This window comes from Camellia sinensis, chromosome 8 (assembly GCF_055761805.1).
Source record: "Camellia sinensis isolate YWXY chromosome 8, ASM5576180v1, whole genome shotgun sequence".
Lineage (NCBI taxonomy): Eukaryota > Viridiplantae > Streptophyta > Magnoliopsida > Ericales > Theaceae > Camellia > Camellia sinensis.
The window spans coordinates 199,464,698-199,485,478 of record NC_138968.1 but is presented as its reverse complement, the minus strand read 5'-3'; the positions used below and the strand labels follow the sequence as shown (position 1 = coordinate 199,485,478).

The 20,781-nt window shown below is 40.9% G+C and overlaps 2 protein-coding genes and 1 pseudogene across 4 annotated transcripts in view; 1 reads left to right on the top strand and 2 right to left on the bottom strand.

Moving 5' to 3' along the window:
• The first annotated feature begins 7,395 nt into the window (after positions 1-7,395).
• On the top strand, positions 7,396-10,742 carry LOC114266051 (nuclear transcription factor Y subunit C-2). Of its 2 annotated transcripts, XM_028206943.2 has the most exons (3): positions 7,414-7,709; positions 9,010-9,471; positions 9,619-10,742. In XM_028206943.2, the coding sequence occupies exon 3, from the start codon at positions 9,676-9,678 to the stop codon at positions 10,462-10,464; it is 789 nt and encodes a 262-aa protein (XP_028062744.1). In that variant the 5' UTR covers positions 7,414-7,709; positions 9,010-9,471; positions 9,619-9,675; the 3' UTR covers positions 10,465-10,742. The 2 variants fall into 2 exon arrangements, with proteins under 2 accessions (XP_028062742.1, XP_028062744.1); XM_028206941.2 differs by lacking the exon at positions 9,010-9,471 and having other exon boundaries at positions 7,396-7,709.
• Positions 10,743-11,286: 544 nt separating this feature from the next.
• RH36 (RNA helicase 36) lies at positions 11,287-15,921 on the bottom strand. Its single transcript, XM_028206940.2, has 6 exons — positions 15,155-15,921; positions 14,647-14,969; positions 13,608-13,811; positions 13,447-13,528; positions 12,923-13,021; positions 11,287-11,817 (listed from the first exon to the last, which is right to left on the bottom strand). The coding sequence occupies exons 1-6, from the start codon at positions 15,761-15,763 to the stop codon at positions 11,659-11,661; spliced, it is 1,476 nt and encodes a 491-aa protein (XP_028062741.2). The 5' UTR covers positions 15,764-15,921; the 3' UTR covers positions 11,287-11,658.
• Positions 15,922-17,658: 1,737 nt separating this feature from the next.
• LOC114266090 (nuclear cap-binding protein subunit 1-like) overlaps positions 17,659-20,781 on the bottom strand; it is a 30,728-nt pseudogene continuing 27,605 nt past the window's right edge. Inside the window, exons 18-20 of the transcript XR_014339095.1 lie at positions 18,773-18,945; positions 18,564-18,672; positions 17,659-18,039 (exon numbers count right to left, since the gene is read on the bottom strand). The product of XR_014339095.1 is annotated as a nuclear cap-binding protein subunit 1-like (transcript). The remainder of the gene's footprint in view (positions 18,040-18,563; positions 18,673-18,772; positions 18,946-20,781) is intronic.

Sequence of the window (20,781 nt, the reverse complement as noted above, 5' to 3'; positions counted from 1 at the left end):
GTAGAGTTTCAAATTATTCTTAAAAATGGAGTTTTAGAATTTGACTAAGTGAAGAGTGGTGTAATAGCATGAACCTGGAATGTTGACCAAGTGTGTATCCTAATGCCACAAGCATGACTTCTGCATGAATGGCCTTGACCGAGTTCTGCATGCGTGCTCAGTTGGGGTCAAGCTATGATTAACTGGCTTAGCAAGTAATTTAGTGGCTTGAAGTAACTCAGGCTGGTTGAGGCTGTGTCATGCTCGGTTTGGCTGAAGCTTGTCATGCTCAGTCTGGCTGAGGGCAGTCATGCTCAGTCTGGCTGAGGCTTGTTATGCTCAGTCTGGCTGAGGCTAGTCATGTTCAATCTGGCTGAGGCTAAGTAGGCTCGGTCCAACCGAGGCTTTTATGCTCCGCCTTGCTGAGGCTTTGTATGTTCGGTCTGGTCGAGGCTTTTATGCTCAGTCTGGCTGAGACTTGTCATGCTCAGTTTGGCTGAGGCTTGTCATGCTCGGTCTGGCTGAGGCTGAGTAGACTCGGTCTGACCGAGGCTTTTATGCTCAGTCTGGCTGAGGCTTTGTATGCTCGGTCTGGCCGAGGCTTTTATGCTCAGTCTGGCTGAGGCTTGTCATGCTCAGTCTGACTGAGGGCAGTCATGTTCAGTCTGGCTGAGGCTTTTATGCTCAGTCTGGCTGAGACTTGTCATGCTCAGTCTGGCTGAGGCTGCAATCAAAGCGTTATTTGAAAAATCACACACATATTTGGAATATAAGGTTGTCGTCATTAAAGTGTAACCCATTTGATCAGGAATTTACATCACAGGAGAGAAGGATGAGAATAATAAAGTGTGCAAATGGCCAAAAAAGAAATACAACAAAAGATTGATACAAGAATTGGACTTTTATTGAAAATAGCGCTTCAAGTGCTCAGCGTTCCATGGGTGGGGGAGATCTCGGCCTTCCATGTCCTGAAGCCGGTAAGTGCCTGGACGAGGTTTGGCCTTCACGACGTAAGGTCCCTCCCACTTGGCTGCCAGTTTGCCCTCGGTCGGATTTTTAGTGGCAAGAGTTACTTTTCGTAAAACAAGGTCCCTCACGGTGAAGTCCCTCGGTCTGACTTTGCGGTTGTAGTGTGCTCTCATTTTCTGTTGATAGGAGGCCCGTCGGACAGCAGTGGTTTCTCGGAGTTCTTCGATCAGGTCTAGGTCTACCCGACTCAGCTCTTCAGTTAGTTGTGGATCCGGATGTAGAACCCTTGGGGTGGGTAGACTGATTTCCACTGGGATGACTGCCTCAGCGCCGTATGTTAAGCGAAAGGGGGTCTCCCCGGTGGGAGTTCGGGCGGTAGTGCGGTAGGCCCAAAGCACATTCGGTAATTCCTCAGCCCAGAGTCCCTTAGCAGTTTCCAGTTTAGTTTTGATGATTTTCAGAAGAGAGCGGTTGGTGACCTCAACTTGGCCATTGGCTTGGGGATGGCCTGGAAAGGAGAAACATGGCTGGATTTGGAGCTCTGCGCAAAATTTCCTGAACTTGGCATTGTCAAATTGTTTACCGTTGTCGGAAACGATGGCTTGATGAATGCCAAATCTGCAGACGATCGAATGCCATATGAATCGAGTTGTGTTACGCTCGGTAATTGTGGCAAGGGGTTCTGCTTCGACCCACTTAGTGAAGTAATCGATGGTGACAATGGCGAATTTGGTTTGGCCCCGGCCAGTGGGCAATGGGTCGACCAGGTCGATTCCCCATTTGGCGAACGGGTAGGGACTGCAGAGTGTGATCAATTCTGTAGGAAGAGCATGGGGGATGTTGGCGAAGCATTGGCACTTATCACATTTGAGCACGAAGTCTGTCGCATCTTGATTGAGAGTGGGCCAGATATAACCAGTGCGAAGTATTTTGTGGGCTAGGGACCTGTCACCCGAATGATTGCCATATACGCCTTCATGGATTTCTCTCATCACGTAAGTCGCCTGAGCAGGATTGAGGCATCTGAGGTATGGGCGTGAAAAGCCCCTCTTGTACAAAAGACCATTGACAAGAATGTAATTGGACAACCGGGCCCTGACTTTGGCGGCCTGCTGTTTGTTCTCTGGTAGTTCTCCCGTTGTCAAAAATAGAAAGACGTCGGACGCCCAGGGGATAGGTTCATTTTGAAGGAAGTGGACCGCTTGTTGGTCGGGGGAGATGGCAGGATGGGTCAGGTACTCGAGGTGAACACCGTGGTTGAGATCTGACTGATCTGCAAAGGCTAATTGAGCCATCTCATCGGCCTTGGAGTTTTCCGCCCGAGGGACGTGTTTGATATGGAAGGTATTGAAGAGGCGAACTAGGGGGAGAGCTACATCCCTGTAAGCCTGCATTGTGTCCTCCTTGGTATCGAATTCCTCCGTAATTTGCTCGATAATGAGCTTGGAGTCGCTGAACACCCGGATGTGGCTGACACCAATATCCCTGGCTAGGCGGAGACCTGCTATCAATGCCTCATACTCGGCCTCATTGTTGCTGGCCTCGAACAAGAAACGGAGAGCACATTTGAAATAACCACCATCAGGGGCGGTGAGGATGAGACCAGCCCTGTTGCCTTCCTTGCGGGATGACCCGTCGACGTTGAGAGTCCAAGAGTAAGGGTATTCTGGGTCGGTAGGGGTTGGTGGGGGTGGAGGGGCCGTGGTTGGGGTAGGTTTAGTGAACTCTAGGATGAAATCGGCGATAGCTTGCCCTTTAATCGCCGTTCGAGGCCGGTAGGAGATGTCAAACCGGCTGAGTTCCACTGACCACTGCATGAGTCTGCCAGAGAGTTCTGGTTGCTGCATTACCTTCTTCAAGGGTTGGTCGGTGAGGACCATTATGGAATGGGCTTGGAAGTAAGGACGGAGTCGTCTGGACACGGTGACCAAGGCCAGGGACAATTTTTCTAACAATGGGTAATTCTGCTCTGCTCCCCTGAGGTCCCTATTGATGTAGTAGAACGGCCGTTGGATAGAGCCGTCTTCCCTGATAAGAGCTGCACTGACTGCGGTGCTTGACACGGCTAAATAGAGGAAAAGGGGTTCGCCCGCGAGTGCCTATGAAAGGAGGGGGGGTTGGCCATACACTGCTTCAACTATTGAAAAGCCTCTTCGGATTTGGTCGTCCATTCAAAAGTTTGCCGAAGAACTTTGAAGAAGGGGAGGCACTTATCCGTTGCGCGAGAAATAAAACGGTTGAGGACGGCGACTCGGCCAGTGAGTCTTTGAACCTTCTTAACCGTTCTGGGTGACTATATTTCAATCAAGGCCTTGATCTTTTCAGGGTTGGCTTCAATGCCCTGTTAACTGACCATGAAACCCAAAAACTTCCCAGATCCTACGCCGAAGGCGCACTTTTCCGGGTTGAGCTTCGTTTGGTACTTTCGTAAGGTGGTGAAGGTCTCTCGCAGGTCGGTCAGGTGATCAGCGGAGAGTTTGCTCTTGGCAAGCATGTCGTCAACATATACTTCCATATTCCGACTTATTTGATGATGGGAAACAGCATTGACCAACCGTTGGTAGGTGGTCCCAACATTTTTCAGCCCAAATGGCATCACACGGTAATGGTAGGTACCTCGATCTGTAATGAAGGAGGTGTGTTCACGATCAGACGGGTGCATTAGAATTTGGTTGTACCCAGAGAAGGCATCCATGAAACTGAGCATTTGATGACCGGCCGTGGCGTCAACCAGCAGATCTATGCGGGGGAGAGGATAGCTGTCTTTGGGCAAGCTCGGTTGAGGTCAGAGTAGTCGACACAAAGTCGTCATTTACCATTGTTCTTACGGACCAGGACAACGTTTGACAACCATCTAGGGTAGTCCACGTTTTTGATGAATTGTGCCTCAAGGAGCTTGTCGACCTTTGCGGCAATGAGAGTGTTGCGCTCCGGATGAAAGATGCGCTGCTTCTGGCGGTAAGGTCGGAAATGGGGTTCAATGCTGAGGCGGTGCGTTATGAATGAGGGGTCAATACCCGGCATGTCCGAGTGAGTCCAGGCAAATACATCATTGTGCTCGATCAGGGGGGCAGTAAGGTCGGCCTTTGCTTGGGGGGATAGTTGGCTGCCAATTTTGGCAGTTTTGGTCGAGTTAGCGGGGTCGATGGGGACCTCAACGAGCTCCTCCACAGGTTCCCCTCTGACCAGCTCGTCCTCATCTCGAACGTCAAGCCCCTCAATGATCATTGCCTCCTTCAACTTGACTTCTTTGAGTGAGGCGACATAACACTCCCTGGCAACTGTCTGCTCTCCCCTCACTGTCCCAACCCCCAAATCGGTGGGAAATTTAATGGCAAGGTGGTAAGTTGATGTGATAACTTGAAAAGCGTTTAGGGCGGTGCGGCCAAGGATGATATTGTAGGCGGAGGGGCAGTCGATAACAAGGAAGGTGAGCAACTTTGTGGTCTGCCGCGGGTACTCGCCGAGTGTGATAGGAAGATCGATGGAGCCGTTGCAGGTCACTCGGTCACTAGTAAAATTGACCAAAGGGGTCTAGAGAGGAGAAAGACTTTCCTCTCCAATCTTGAGCTGGCGAAAATAGTTGAGGAAAATGATGTCTGAAGAACTGCCGTTGTCGATGAGAACTCCTCTGACCTTGTAGTTGGAGAGGAAGACAGAAATGACGAGAGGATCATCATGAGGGTAGCGGATGCCTGCGCAGTCGGCGTCCGTGAAGGTGATAGGCTCGTTCTTCTGCCTGGGCTGTTTGAAGGTCAGTCCACCGTGGCAACTGCTTTGTCTGAGCCCTACCTTATCTTTCTGAGCTCTGCTTTCTGAACCGAGCGGGATGGTCCCCCACAAGAAAGGCTGCGTGAAATAACTCTGATTTCTCCAACATGTGGGGGGGATTACCTTGCGGTCGAGGCTGCTGTGGAGGGCGATCATGGCCTGGGTTAGGTTGGGCTAGCTGCCGGGAGGGTGCACCGGCGGTTATTTCTAGGGGGCTCATTCCTTTGCCTCTGCTGAGGGCGGGTGTCCATGAACTGGCTAAGACATCTCTGACGTATGAAAGTCTCGACCTGATCTTTGAGGTTGATACACTCATCGGCGTTATGGCCGTGGTCTTGGTGGAAACAACAATATTTAGACTGGTCTTTCCAACCGGAGGGAGTTCGTGATGGTTGGGGCCATTTGAGGGGGTAACCCCACTGGATCTGGTTGAGGACTTGCTCCATGGGGGAGTTGAGGGGTGTGTACCGCTCGAACCGGTCGGCTCAGGGGGATCGGTCTGTATAATGCGGTGTTTGGTTATTGTACTGGTTATTTCTGGCTTCTGGTTCTTTTCGCTTTTCTCGGGAGGTTAGGTTTTTAGTTGTTGGGTTTTGGCGAGCGGCTAGGGAATCTTCTGCGTTCATGTATTTTTGGGCTTTGGAGAGTAGGGCTGCCATGGAGGTGGGGGGTTTTTAGAGATGGAGAAGAGGAAATCAGACGACCGTAGATCGGCCATGAAAGCCGTAAGGATGACCTTATCATCGTTTTCTGCCACCTGCAAGGCTTCGGTGTTGAAGCGGGTAACGAAACTGCGCAGGGACTCCCCCTCGGTCTGGCGGATGTTGAGAAGTTGGGTTGCCGGACGACGTTGGTGCTGGGCTCCAATAAAATGGTTGAGGAAGGAGTCAATGAGATGTTAGAAAGTGGAGACGGAGTCTGCTGGTAACTGGCTAAACCACAACCGAGCCGATCCCTTTAGTGTCGCGGGGAAAGCTCGACACATGATCTCGTCAGGGAATGCATGGAGGATCATAAGGGTTCTGTAAGTCTCCAGATGGTCGACTGGGTCCGTCGTACCATCAAAAGAGTCGATGGTGGGCATTTTGAACTTAGGGGGTAGAGGTTTGTCCCGGATGGAGGCGACAAATGGTGAATTTGCTGTGGTAGAGGGTTTATGTTGGATGTTCTGCATGACCCCTTGGAGTTGGAGCTTCATGGCTTGAAGTTCTGCATCCCAGAGAGGAATGTTATCACCACCGGAAGGCAGCGGGGGTTGGACGCTACTGGCCTCCTCTTCAGGGTCTGGTGCTAGGAGCAATGGATGTGAGGGCCGGGGTGGTGGATTCATATTAGGAAGAGGAGGTTGCAAGCCTTCCAAGTTGGGTGGATAGGGCTGCGGGATAGTATGGCTCGGGGCTCGTTCTTGGTTCGGCGGAATATCGGGAGGTGGTAGAGGGGGTATAGGAAAGTTCCTTTGGAGTAGGGCATTTATCAGGGCTTGGTTTTGCTCGGCCATGTGGTTAATGCTGTTGGTAAGCTCGATGAAATACTGCAGTGAGTTGTTTGGATTGGGGGAGTCGGCTTGGTGGTCGGGAGCGTTATAGTGAGAAGCCATAGATTTAGTTGTGACCATACACTTTGATGGGTAGTAAGAAAGGGTTATTGGGACAGGGTCTCTGGCGGCAATGAGCACAACTGGCGCGCGGAGCTAGGCGTTCCCACAGACAGCGCTAACTGATGATACAGTGATGATGTAACAGGTTCCAAGCAGAGCAGGTCGGACTGATTCACACTTCTCGAATCGGAATCTAAATAATTTAACCCACCAGAGAACCTACACACGAGTTCAACGGGGAACGGGGAGTCCCCTAGTGAACCCTCCGACGAGCAAGTTAGAGAGTAGAGATGAATTAGAGATAAAAAGCTTAACCTTCTTCTTGTCTTCAACGTTTGTTTATATCCTTTGGCTATCATTTCGTTGTCCTTTCCGACCTGTCACCTTGGACAAAAGTCTATGCTGTAGCTTACCTTGTTCAGGGTGAGGGCGTGCTGTTCCGACGGAGAGGTATTATCGTAATAAATGCTGTGATGGGCTGCATTCATGGCGATGTGCAGTGGCAATAACTTTGCAGATCTTTGTCTGCTGGTGTGGCTTGCCCTTTACCTGCCATGTGTTTGAATATCATTGGTCCTTCATGCCATGTTGACTTCCAGATGGTGTTGGGTCTTATTAGTTGGGTTATGTAATTGGATTCTAAGTGGTGGGCTTGAGCTGTTCATGGTGAGCTGTAGCTTTTATGGGTCTACCCATGTCAATGATTATGATTATGACACAATTCCTTCACGCATTATGTTGTGTTGTATGGACTCATATTCATCAGGCCAGTATTAATTTAATTTACGAACTAGGTTGAGCTTCTTCTTCTTTTGGGCCAGGCTTGAAGAATCTGAGTCCATTCTTACGACTTGAGATTCTAAAATTATAGAAATTATCGATTAGTTATGAAGTATCATCACATAGTGTGTAATAGTATAATATTATAATTGGTAAATAAAAGAGATTCATATGATGGTGTGGAATAGTATAGTATTATAATTAATAAATGAATAATATTTATAAATTTGTATGGAGTGATTGGAAACATAAAAAAAAAATAAATAAATAAAAATAAAAAACAAAATAAATAAAACGAAAAAAACATAGACATAGACATGACAATGAATCGTGATTTAGGAGGACATGGACGTCCTGGGACCAGTCAGTAATTTTTCTCAAAAACACGTCACACCCACGTGGCTCAGGCACCATTACCCACCACCACACACGCACTGTCTCTGTCACTCACTCTCGCTCTCGCTCTCGCTCGGTCTCTCCCCCGACTCCGAAGGCCAATTTCTGTGTTCCTCCTCTGTAACTCTGTCTCTCTTAGGGTTTAGGTTGCGAGATCTAATAACTCTTCAACCTGATTCAGCTAAGAAGAAGAAGAAGATGATGGTGATGGTGATGGGTAAATCGATTCTTGCAACCTTTTTTTATTTTATAAATTTGGGCCACATGTTGAGGTTTTGGGAGTTGTTCAGTTTCTTCAGTTAAATTTCTGATTGGTTATTTAAAAATGATTCTCCAATTTGCTGCTCTCTTGTATGTTTTCTTTTATTTTATTTCTTCGTTAAGATAGACAGATAGATAGAATTATGCTGATCGTTATATTTTTTTTGGGTGAATACAGATCGTTATATCATTTTTAGGTTTACCCTTCAACGATGTCAAATTGTTGATGATTCTGAGGTCAACAAGTAAAAAAAAAAAAAAAAAAAAAAAAAAAAAAAATCAGAGATTTTTGTCAAGGTCTCTCTAAACTCTCACTTAGCAGTGGAGTGTGGATCTATCTTTTGATATTAATATTATTCGCATGCATGTCCTGCGCACGAGTCTATTGTGATGTAGACGAGAACCACACCACATGTTTTGTTTTCCCCAAGTTTTCAAGCACCAGTTTCGTCACCAACGGATCAGCGCTTGTGTAAGAACACAAAAATTAGCTAGAGCCACCACACCACACCACCCTCTATGATATACATATGAAAATATGAACTACAGTTTATATGATATACTTTTTCAAGATTAGTTGTCATTACTGTAAAAGTCACAGAGAGGGAGGTTTTCAAATAATTGGTTTGGAGGCATGATTTCAAATATTTCTAAAATCGAGCATGATGATACTTTCCTAATTTTTAAGAATGATGTCATATGCTCTGTTTGTTTCAACGTGAAAATATTTTTGGCATTTTCAAATGTTGTATTGAGTGAAAAATTTGTGCATGGATTGTCAAATAGAATGAATTACCTTCTGACACGTATAAAGTGTCAAGGATTTCTCTGTAGTCTCTCTCCTTGGGGCATTTTTTCAAATAAAGTCGCAGGTCTCATGTGCTCAGGCACTGGACACATACATAGACGCATATACACAAGAATATGCACGCACATAATGCATGTATATGCACTCCAGACAGACATCCACAGATAGTGGCGGAACCATGTCTATACTAAAGGGGGCGGTGGTCCTCCCTAGATTTGAAAAATCCTTCTATGTAGCAGTAGGCAGTTTTTCTCTATGGCTCCCATTCATTTATTCTTTTCCCCTTTCATTTTTCATGCATCTAATATGAAAGTTGAATCCATGGCACATTTGCATGTAATAGAAGCACAGTTATAACCGTTGTGCTATTATTATCTTACATGTCAATTTTTGATAGTTAGAGCACGTTATTTTTTTGTTTTTGTTTTTGTTTTTGTTTTTTTTTCAGAGCTTGAAACTTTTAGAGTGAGTCACTTAACAGAAGATCAGTATCTTTGCAAATGGGGAGGATCTTTAATTGCTAGACAACAAATTAAGAAGGAAAGTGAGAGTGCAAAAATAAAGCAGGAAGAATTAGTGGTGTGGCCTCCATGCAGTGTTTTCTCCCGCTTCTGCTGTGAAAATAAATTAGTTACAATTATGTTGACTTACATCAGTTGGGCATACATTTATATGAGGAAGACATACTAAAACTGAAGGTTGTTGAAGCAACTGGTTGAAGTGAATTGGACCGAGGTTCCTTAAGCATTAGAGATGCTCTAAAAAGCAAGAAAGCAGACATCTAATTTAAATTTTTAGTCCTCATAGTGGAAAAAAGTAGTTTGTTCATGTGATTGCTTTCTCTCTCTTTTCTTCTTTGGTGTGTCTGTGTGGCCTAAGAGCTTACCTAGGTTTTTTCGGTGCATGGAATGTGAGTTTAACTTGTTTATACTTTGCACTCTGGAAAAGAATTACTTTTTTTCTTTTTAGTTTTAGCTTGTTTGCATCCTTAGGTGATTCAATATTACCTAAGAAAAAGGTTAACTATGACTCTGAACAGTCTGTTCTCTCTTTTCAGGGTTTTGATGAGGAGATAATTGTAAGAAGGGGCAATAGATACTGATATAATTGGGACATGGATCAACCAGAACAGACTCAGCACCAGCTGCCGGTTGTGGGAGTTGTAGCAGGTTCAGGTCAAATGGCCTATGCTTCTCTACCCTACCATACTGCACCTGTGGTGGTGTCAGGCTCATCCACTGTTGCTTTACATTCTTCAACTGAGCCTCCTGCCACCTTTTCTACTTCTCAGCACCAGCTTGCCTATCAACAAGCCCAGAACGTCCACCACCAACAGCAGCAGCAGCAACAACAGCAACTTCAAGTATTCTGGACCAACCAAATGCAAGAAATTGAGAGAACGGCTGACTTCAAAAATCACAGCCTTCCACTTGCTCGTATCAAGAAAATAATGAAAGCTGATGAGGATGTTAGAATGATTTCAGCGGAGGCTCCAGTCATATTCGCAAAGGCATGTGAGATGTTCATCTTGGAGTTGACTTTGCGCTCTTGGATCAACACGGAAGAGAATAAAAGGAGGACCCTTCAGAAAAACGATATTGCTGCTGCCATTTCAAGGACTGATGTCTTTGATTTCTTAGTTGACATTATACCAAGAGATGAGTTGAAAGAAGAGGGACTTGGGGTCACCAAGGCCAGTATCCCTATGGTAGGTTCTCCAGCTGATTCTATTCCGTACTACTATGTACCGCCACAGCATCCAGTGGGACCGACAGGGATAATTATGGGAAAGCCAGTTGATCAAGCAGCACTGTACGCTGGTCAACAACCTCAGCCCCCCATGGCATTCATGCCATGGCCTCAGACTCACCAACAACAAACCCAGCAACAACAAAGTGAATAGAGAGAATGTGTTGGCTGTGACTGGCGGAGACATATATCTGTACTTTATCTCATCCGTTGGAAGTGATAGTGGTAGTTTAGTCTGTAATTGTGTTTTCAGAACCAAAGTCAAATGTTGTGGCAATTGTATCAGGTTTCTTTGTTTGTTTGTTTGTTTGTTTTCTTTCTCGTGGTTTTAATGCCACAAAAGGATTTGATGATTTCCCTGTTATGCCATCCATCCATTGAAGAAGAAAAAAAAATAAAAAAATCCCATTGTATGCTTGGTTTTGTTGGATACACAGTATTGTTGGTTTGCCAAATTAGATCCATGATGGAGATGATGATGCTCATATGCTGCTGGAACTACGACGTTTGACAGGGTTGCGGTTGCAACTGAACTAGGCTATGGTTGTGGACCAAGGTGCACTAGACATGAAGTTTGGCATACAGGGGAAAGCATCTCCACATCTCCACCGTTGCAACTAGGTTAAGGTTGTGGACCAAGGTGCGCTAGATATAGTGAAGTTTAGCATATAGTGGAAAGCATCTCCGCATAGCTACGTGCAGACGCGCAATTGTGCCGCTTTTTATCTCTCAATGATCTCCAGTCTCAGCAATGCTTACTGTATTCAAAAAATGTTTTCAAAAATACTCAAAATTTAAAATGTGTAGATCAAAATTTTAATGTGTGATCTTCCACGCACCAAGTCTACACCATAAATTCAGATTATGAGTACTTACATTTTTTTTTTTATAATTTTATACGTAGCATTTCTAAAATTCAAATTTATAAAAAAAAAAAGAAAAGAATGTCCAGACTAGTCCTAACAAGAAACTGCAATGACGGGCAAGCAGCAACCCCACAGTATTCAGATTTTCGTGAAGGAAACAAGTATACTCTGCATACACATCTTTTCTTAAATCTACAAAAAAAAAAAAAAAAAAAAAAAAGGTTCATGTATCTTCATTTAATTATTCTCCAAAGAACAGTTAGGTTAAAACCAAAAAAACAAAAACAAAATTGGAACTGAGCAAAATTACACAAGAAGCAGCCTCAATGCATGCAGAAAATTGGCATTCTGGAGAGAGGGCTATAAATTATGACCTTGTCATTTGAATAATTCTTGAGAGCTGCTTGCAGCTTACACACCCCCATCCACTCACACTCACACTAGAGAGTCAGTGGTAGAGTAAGAGTTTTTCAATCTCCCCACTATTCAGCAGCTCTTCCTCTTTTTCTCTTTTTACTCCTCTTCTTCAGTAGCCCTTTCTCTGCTAATGTCTTCAGTTTCTGCTCTTTCCGTGCTATTGCTTTCTCCTCAAACCCATCATCCATCATCTTCATTGCTGCCACACGTCTGGCCTTGTAAACCTGTGAGTTGCATGCAAAATCAAGAAAAGTAGTTCTCCACAGGTTTAATGGAGCACAAACAGTTACAGGTACATGCACTGACAAATCCTGACCCCCCTAGATATTTCTACTTTTATGCAGACAACTAAATGATGATAACAGCTACCATACTGAGACATATATCTACTCTACCACCCTGCTCGAGTTCCATGGAAGCCTGAACGTAGAGAGAGAGTAGTTTTTCAAGGTATGAACCAGTGGCCCTTAGGTCCAAGTGGGAGCAGCAGGCATTTTAGTAGTTTTTCAAGGTTTGAGCCTCATCAATAATCAATCCCAAGCCCAACAAAAAAGAGTTGTTTCCCTGTTCAGCATGATCAAATACCGAACTTTGGATCTGTTTTATTCATCAAGAAGGATTTGGGTGCAGTGAGACAATATCCGAACTAGACACATAGGATCCATCAGCTCTTAAGCAATTTTGTAGCGTAAATTTGCTTGGATACTGTACTCCATCATTAAACACAACTTTTTTTTCAATATGAAAATGATGGGAAAAAAATTAGTATTTCTCCTAAACCACTCCAGTTATGCAGAGGTTGAACATTTCAGAAAAATACTAAATTTCGACATTTATTTGGTTGTCTAGTGAAGGAGATTGAAAATAAAAGTAAAATAAGTACATGGCAGTCATGAATTCAAACCTCAAGGAGTACACTAATGGTTATTTCATTCCCCCACTCCCTCTTGAGGGTACCCTAGGGCTTATTAGGCCATATAATTACCTAGTGCATGTGGTACAAGGGGACTACATACACCCAGGGCATGGGATTAGCAGGGTGAAGCCCCGGACAACCTCGCGAGCAAATGAAAAACAGGGTAAAATAAGCATATAATGATCCTGCCTTCTTTCAAAAAGTAAAATTTGATGAAGGTGACAATAAGTAACTCTAGACCCATTTATTAATCAGAAATAAAATAAAAAAATCCCTGCAAAAGCTTTATGCTGTTAAGACGCATCTAAAGTGATGAATGGCATTGTAAATGAAAGTAGTTAAACTAGCAACCAATACTTCGTTGTAAACTTTACTGTTAAAATGATTAAATAAGTATATCCCAAAAGTCTTACCATTGTAATATCAGCAAGCACCTCATTCTCATTATATTCAAATTTGTCCAATTGTTTTCCAAGAACAGCTTCTATTTCATGGATAAGATCTACATCATTCTGCAAAACAATCAACAGAGTGAGCAAATTGAAAAAATAATTATAGTTCCTAATATTTCTGAACTAGATACACGAAGATGTCCAAAAGGAACTCTAGATGTATTATTATGCAATACTAGAGAAAGAGAGAGTCACCACATACTGGCACAATTTTCGATCAATTCATTTTATTTCTCATTCATAGAATGACTGCATCATTTAGTATTTTTTTGTCTGTTTGTTTTGACATTGTCACAACAAATAAATTAACATCATTCCATACAGGTAGTGACAATGTAAATAAGTCATTTGCAAGTCAAATTATACAGTTGAATTTTACATACTGTTGCCATTTTTGATGCAGTAACAATTGGTAATACTGAAGCACAAAAAAAAAAAATTTATTACAACTTCAAAATTACATCAAACGGAATTTTACTTCTTACCTGGGTAACAAGGCTCACTGCCAGCCCTCCTCTGCCTGCTCTTGCAGTACGCCCAACACGATGAACATAGTCCCTCGGGTATCTGCAGTAATGAATACATTTTACTGAAAGAAATATTAAACAAAAATTAAAAAGAATAAAGATTGGCTACAAATTATAACCTTGGGATGTCATAATTGATAACAAGATCAACTGTAGGAATATCCAAACCACGACTGGCAACATCAGTTGCAAGCAATACAGGAACTCGTCCAGATTTGAATCTATGCAGTGCAGCAAGCCTCAGAGACTGGGATTTGAATGAATGCAATGCTGCAGCTTCCAAATCAAGCTCTTCAAGTAATAAACTTAGATGGTGACAACTCCTGCTCAAACAGTACAAAAATAAGGAGGACTTACCAATTAGTCCTATTAACTAAACTTATTTACCTACAGGTTCTAATGACAAATTTATCAATGTAAATTTATTCATAAAAATAAGAGACTGATAAATTTATCACTTGACATCAATAGGACTTAATGGGTAACAAGTCCCAAAAGTAAGACCTATTGGTGATTTATCCTAAAAATAAATGGTAATTTTCCAGGCCAACTAAATGAGTGCCAATAAAGAAAATATAAACAAGTTGATGCAAGATGGCTAAGCCATTGTCTCACTTTCTCTCTCTTTGCACCAAGAAAATTGTTTATTTACTTGCTACTTGATTAGGCAATCTTGAGAATATTCTTAGGTGCTTCTGATATTACGATCACATTTACGTTTGATAGAATTTGGTCTCATGTGGGTTTTATGAGAGGCTACGTAATAAGAGGTTGTGACATGGTGCAATGAAAAATGTTATCCGCCCCCACCCCAGCCAGTGGCAAAGGTTTGGGTAGCAAGATTGAATAATTTATTATGTATTATCCTTATCTTGTATGCAAACCCACTCACACTGCAAGTCTGCAAGACTACACCAAGGTGGGTAGCAAGACTGAACAATTTAATTTTACAATACATATACAAAACAGTGAATGCATAACCACTAATGTGTGTATATATATATATATATTTGTTTTTTTCCTTCATGTTATACAATATTAATAAAATTGATTAGAAATTATTCTTGGCAGGTGTGACCAGTGTATGCAATGCAATCACAAACACTTAAGGCATTACTCAAAAACTAGGAGACAATCAAGACATGAAATAAGTTGTACCTGCATGTTGAAACAAAAATCATGGCGGATCGAACACCCGTGTCTTCCATTTTGGACAAAATGTGTAGTAGATAAACATCCTTCACATTTTTAGGGACAAAAATGTACTGCTGCTTGAGAGATTCAACTGTCTTGAAGCCCTCATATGCCTCATAGAAGTATGCCTTGTTTGCAGAAAGCTCAAGTAGTGTTTGTAGGTCGCTCGTCATCGTTGCAGAAAATAACAAAGTTTGCCGATTTTTAGGCAAGCACTGAAACACCACTCTCAATTCCTCTTCGAAGCCAACATCCAGAACTCTATCTGCTTCATCCAGCACTAGGAACTAAAACAATGAATGGTTAAATATGAGTTCATGGTATACATTGGTTAACAAATCAAGGGTATAGAAAAAGGAAGGATTAGAGTGTTTGTTCCATATATATCAAAAAGCAATCAATTTTTCACTCGAAAAAAAGAGTACAGATTGGATTGAAGATGAAGAGAAAAAAACAGAGTAAGGTAATTAACCTTGGTTTTAGAGAAGACAGCAGAAATATCAGGATTCTGCTGAATAAGAACCTTAATCCTCCCGGGAGTGGCAATTACGACATGAGGGCGTTGCATCAGGGTCTGAGCCTGGTTAATCATGTCCATCCCACCAACCACGACGGCGCATCGCAAGTTCAAGCAGGAACCTAGAGCCCTAAACTGGTCGGCCAGCTGGTAGGCGAGCTCGCGGGTGGGCGTGACGACCAGTGCAAAGACTCCATAAGGATCCTGGGCGAGGCGGTGGAGTATGGGAAGTGCAAAGGCGGCAGTTTTGCCACTGCCGGTCTGGGCAAGACCTAAGACGTCCTGGCCGGAGAGAATTCGGGGAATGCAGTGGTGTTGGACAGGGGTGGGTTTCTTCATCCCCAGTTCTTTGCAGGTTTCGACTGCCCATTCGGCAAGGCCCAGGTCGCCGAAAGAGAGATGATTATGCTTAGGGTTAGCGTTGGCATTTGTTTCTCTTTCTCTTTCGAGGAGCTGTAGGGGGTTAGGGTTCAGGTTCTTGGCGGGTGGTTGTTTAGGGGGTTTGATTTTCCGGGAAAATAATGGGAAATTCTCATCGATTAGGGTTTCTTCTTCATCCTCCATATTTTTGAGTTCCGAGGTTTATTTATGAATTTCCTCTCTCTGAATGAAGACCAATTCAAGTACGTACCGCTCTCTATTGTCTTTTTTTTGAGACGTTAGTTGCGAAACCCTACACTGCTGCATCGCTTGCAATTCATGTTATGGCTCTTTTGAGAGTGGATTAGTAGTCAAAATCAACTTTTAATTTATTTTAAATTACATCATTTTTTATATTGCTTACATATATTTTTTTTAAAAAAAATTTTAAAAATTAACTTTTTAACTACTCTTTCGAAATAGACCTATATATTTTGGGGTGTTTGGGAAGCGATTATTTTAAAAGTTTTTTTTGACTATTTTAATAAATTATTTTAATTTTTATGTTTGAAAAGTTAGATTAGATTTTTATTTGAATTGTTGTATTGAAAAATATGTTTGAAATGATATTTAAAGTGAAATGACAAATTTGTCCATAATTTCATTTTTTTCAAAATTAATCTAAAAAGATAAAATTGTCATTTACTCAATTGGGACTAGGCTATAATTACAAATATACCTACACTGCCGGTTGCTATTTTGTTTTTTTTTTTTTTATCAATGGGGTAGGTTGATTTTTTTTTTTAAGGCTAAAAGGCTATTTTTCACTTTGAGGTTAAAATAGGCTCTACCCATAGTTCCCAAACACCCCCTCTATAAGTTCATTACCATCCCAAACATCCCCTCTATAAGTTCATTACCATCAAATATCATTTTACCTCTTCTAATTTTAAAATCATGTAGTAGTACTTAAATTCTTCAATTATATAAAATATATTATGTTGTACAAATATATTCTTGTGAGACATGAGACTGGAGAGTAGTTTTAGGAGGAACTACATGTAGGAGGAGAGAAAAAAATTACATACTCATGAGAGTATAAGTATGTTTATAGTGGTGTGTAAATAAAGTATGTTAATATTTTTTTTTTATTCCCTCAACTATGATTTCTTCTAATTTTTATAATTGTGGGTTCAAATATATATATTTTTAAATTTAAAATAAAATAATATTCAATAATAACTTTTTAAAGTAAAATATAATTAACTTCAAATTTTAGGATAAATCATAAATATACTTCTAAAGTTTGTTTAAAGTATAGATTACCTCTTGCAATTTAAAAAATTATGAATACCCTCTTGTGAGAATTTTTTATTTAATAAAATCAATTGAAAAAATAAAATTCATAATTACTCTTCTATACAATAATAAAATTACCTAAATTATTAATGGAAACATATTTCTAATATCATTAAAAATTGTTAATTGACTTGATAATTTATTAATAAAAAGGATAATTTTTTATGAAATTAAAAATCTCAAAAAGTGGAATGTAATTTTCAAAACTTACCGGAAACGATTCATATTTTAATCAAATTTTAGAAAATATATTTGCAAATTATCTTAAATTTGAATGCTAACAGTACTAGTGCAATAAATATCTGCTCAATAACAATATTATTATTATGGTCGAATATATTCCAATAGTGGTGATTACTATTAGTGGAGGAGTGAAGCCAACAAATTTATATAGAGTAATTAAGGAACCTAAAAAAGACATGGTGAATTGTGAAGACATGACCATGCAACGTTCTTGAATAAACCAATAATTTTTTGACACTTGTGAGTTCCTTAATTTTTAAAAATTTAACACAACTAATTTCTTCAATTAACCCATATATAGTCATTTTTTCCCTATGTTTTGCATAAATCACAATTTTCTATTTTCATTAAAAGCTTTAATTTTTTGTATTTATGAATTGAAGAGAAAACTAAAAATCACATAGAACTTAACCATGAACATACACTTGACCGCGAGGTGAAAACCATGATTGAGTACTCACCCAAAAAAAGAAAAGAAAAAGGTAAATGCTAATAGATACCCACAAAGCATTGTTTATTATCAGGATTGGGATGAAACGTGTCTTAAAATAGGTGAATTGTTTTAAAAAAATAAAGTCCTAAATTACCACCATCCCACTGCTCAAACTTCTAATATCCCCAGTTATTCTACAAATTTAACAGATACAGCTATTCTCAGTCAGTACAAACTTAACCATCCCAATATCAATTCTTTCTGCTCATTTTACATCAACTATCAAAACACCTCATGTCAAAAGAAGAAAATGTCACCAAAACTATTGACCAGATCCCAAGTCATTCAAAGGTCGATTCAGCCCAGAATAGACAGCCTTGCGGAAAAGAGGGTGCCCATTCTCTGTGAATACCTCTGCATCGAGCTTCTCAATATGGGGCCGTATCTGTCAAAAACATTATAAACCGATTAAAAGAAAAAGGACTAAAAAGGTTCAAATCAGGAATCAGGTGCAATTACTCTCATTCTAAAGAAATTTAGGATCTGTCTGGGCATGAAGTAGAGGAAATTTCCGGAACAAATCTCATAAAGTTCAATTTTTGTTTCACCAGCAACAAAGCCATTCTAATTTTGGAGCAAAAATAAAATCCAACACCACTACTTTTGTCAACCAGCGTTAAATTTAACTTGCATAGGCAGCTGTAAATTTGGAGGTTTCCAGAAATGTCAATAGGGCAATGCATTGCATTTTATTTGCTAGTAAATTGTTCAAAATGGCAAATTGGTCTTTTAAATATAGGCCCCACTAAAGATGTATATACCCAATCATACATGCAAATTGTGTAGAAACTGAGTCCCAAAATGAGAGAGAAGATTACATAAGAATTGAATGGCTAAAACGAGCTAGAACCAAAACTGTGGAGAAATTCAAGAAGAAAGTGAGGCAGAGCTACCATAAACTACACTTACCTCAGAAGCATACTGCCTTGAAAAGGCCTTCACGTAACCCAGCGTTGATAAACACCACTGCTCTTTTTCACCAACATTATAACCATTGGCCCGTTCTCCATTTGAATGGCTACCAATTTGGCCCAAAACAAACCAAAAGAAACAAAGACTATCAATACACCACTGGCAAAAATACAACTATTAGAAATGAGAAAGGAACAGTGGGGAACCTTTTCTTAGGTTTTCCATTCTCTTTGTCCAACTCCATCGCAGAAGAGTCTTCAAGGTCAATTGCCATTTCTTCTGCTTGGTGGGACTGGCGCATTGTTCCATCTCTAAATGCATCATGTATACGTTCCATCATAACAGTTGAGAAGTTTTTAAACAAGGAAAGGAACAATGCCTGTACACGCCATTTAAAATGTCAATAGGCTATGGACTAAAGAAATTGGTGCAGGTGGATTTGTAAGCAATTTCACTGCACAATCAAACAGGTGGACTTTGGAATGAATTCAACACAGAGGCTCCTTCCCCATGGCCCCTTCCTTTCAGTAATTAAAAAAGTTGACGTCAACTAAGCCTCTGGTGGATGGTTTATGTTAATTCGTAACACATATCAAAACCCTCAGTGGAGGGAATACTTCAGAATAGAAGACATAAAAAAAGGAGGGCAAGGCCCAGGACTGCACACAATTTTAGTTATTTGACTTTATCCAGAAGCAAAAGCTTCACTCTCTCTACACCAACAAATGAAATATAGAAGGGAAAATTACACTGACTACCCTTGAGATTTAGAGAAAATACAATAAGCCCCACAACTTTAGCATAAGAGCATCCCTAACAGTCTCCCTAAACCCACTCCTTACCTATTTTAAGGGATTGAAATCCCTTTATACACCTCCATCAGCTCCTCTAAACAACCCCCCAAACATAAGTGTTGCTACAGTGACTCTCTATTTGTGGGGAGTCACTGTAGCTCCCTTATATCTGATAAAAGGTGTTAAGGAATCTCTTTCTAGATGTCCTCCCGGTCTCCCCGAACGTCTGTGATTGTCCTGTAAAACTGAAGAAAAAAAAAGCATAAAATTGGCCTGACCGGTCGACCGCTCTGCTGTGTTGTGCTGTGCTGCTGCTTTGCATGAGCGGTTGCTTTCCATCACTTATAATTAAAAATTTTATTTTAATAAAATAGGGAAAGAATAGGGAGTTTGTTGGGAGAAGTAAATAAAAAAGTGATTCCTAAAATAAGGAATGAATTTTTTAATAATATTTTAAGGTAAAATTTAAGTAGTCTGATAAGGATGCTCTAACTACACTAACCTCCCTTTTAGTAAGGCCAAAGCATCCGGAACGAATGTAGATGGTTTGTAAACAGAGTGATAAACAAGGCAAAATATACATTTCAATACAGAAGAGATGACATCATCATTTTTTCATCTATGTGACTGATGAATTATTGATTAAAAAAAAGGACCAAATATAATGGAATTAAAACCTTAAGGGAGCCCAAAATAATTATGCCAAATTTGGGAGGCTCAGTGCATCTTCTCTAAACCTCAAGAGAGGGTTAGTGTAATATATCCAACATGAAATGATAAAGAAGACCATGCTAACAGACAAATGCACACCAACAAAATGCAAAAGAATGGAAAATTATAGCCACGATGGCAAAATTCTTATACAAGAGATTTCCGCATCTTGTATGAACCAAACCAAACCAAGCCTTAAGTCCCATCAAATCGGGTAAGCTACATGAATCCTTATTCTCCACTCGACTCTATCCAAGGCCATTTCGTTAGTCAAATTAAGGAGGTTTATATCGCTATTTACTACACTAGCCCACGTCAATTTAGATTTGCCCCTTTCCCTAACATTTCCATCTACTGTCACTGTATCGCATCTCTTTACTACTGCCTCTATTGATCTCCGTTGTATATAACCAAACTATCTCAATCTATTCTCTCTTAACTTATTTTCTATCGATACTACTCTTACCCATTCTCGAATATATTTATTCCTAACTCTATCTTTTCTAATCTTGCCACACATCCACCTTAGTATCATCATCTCAGCAACACTTATCTTATCTACATGTTTTTTAATTGCCCAACATTCCGACCTATATAACATCGCTGGTCTAAATAACAAAAATGTTCACTCTTAAGTGGTTCTGGGTTCTCAAGCTTCAGTTCTCTTCTGCTTCCATTGTTAGTGTTACTAAAATTACACTTTGTGTACT

What these genes read in the sequence shown, in the direction of transcription:
- LOC114266051 (XM_028206941.2), top strand. Translation starts at nt 9,676, where the DNA reads ATGGATCAACCAGAACAGACTCAGCACCAGCTGCCGGTTGTGGGAGTT.
- RH36 (XM_028206940.2), bottom strand. Translation starts at nt 15,763, where the DNA reads ATGGAGGATGAAGAAGAAACCCTAATCGATGAGAATTTCCCATTATTT. An exon ending in ATTTTTGTTTCAACATGCAG is followed by an intron (nt 13,812 to 14,646) that starts GTACAACTTATT and finishes CTGTTTGAGCAG; the next exon opens with GAGTTGTCACCATCTAAGTT. An exon ending in CAGTGAGCCTTGTTACCCAG is followed by an intron (nt 13,022 to 13,446) that starts GTAAGAAGTAAA and finishes ATTGTTTTGCAG; the next exon opens with AATGATGTAGATCTTATCCA.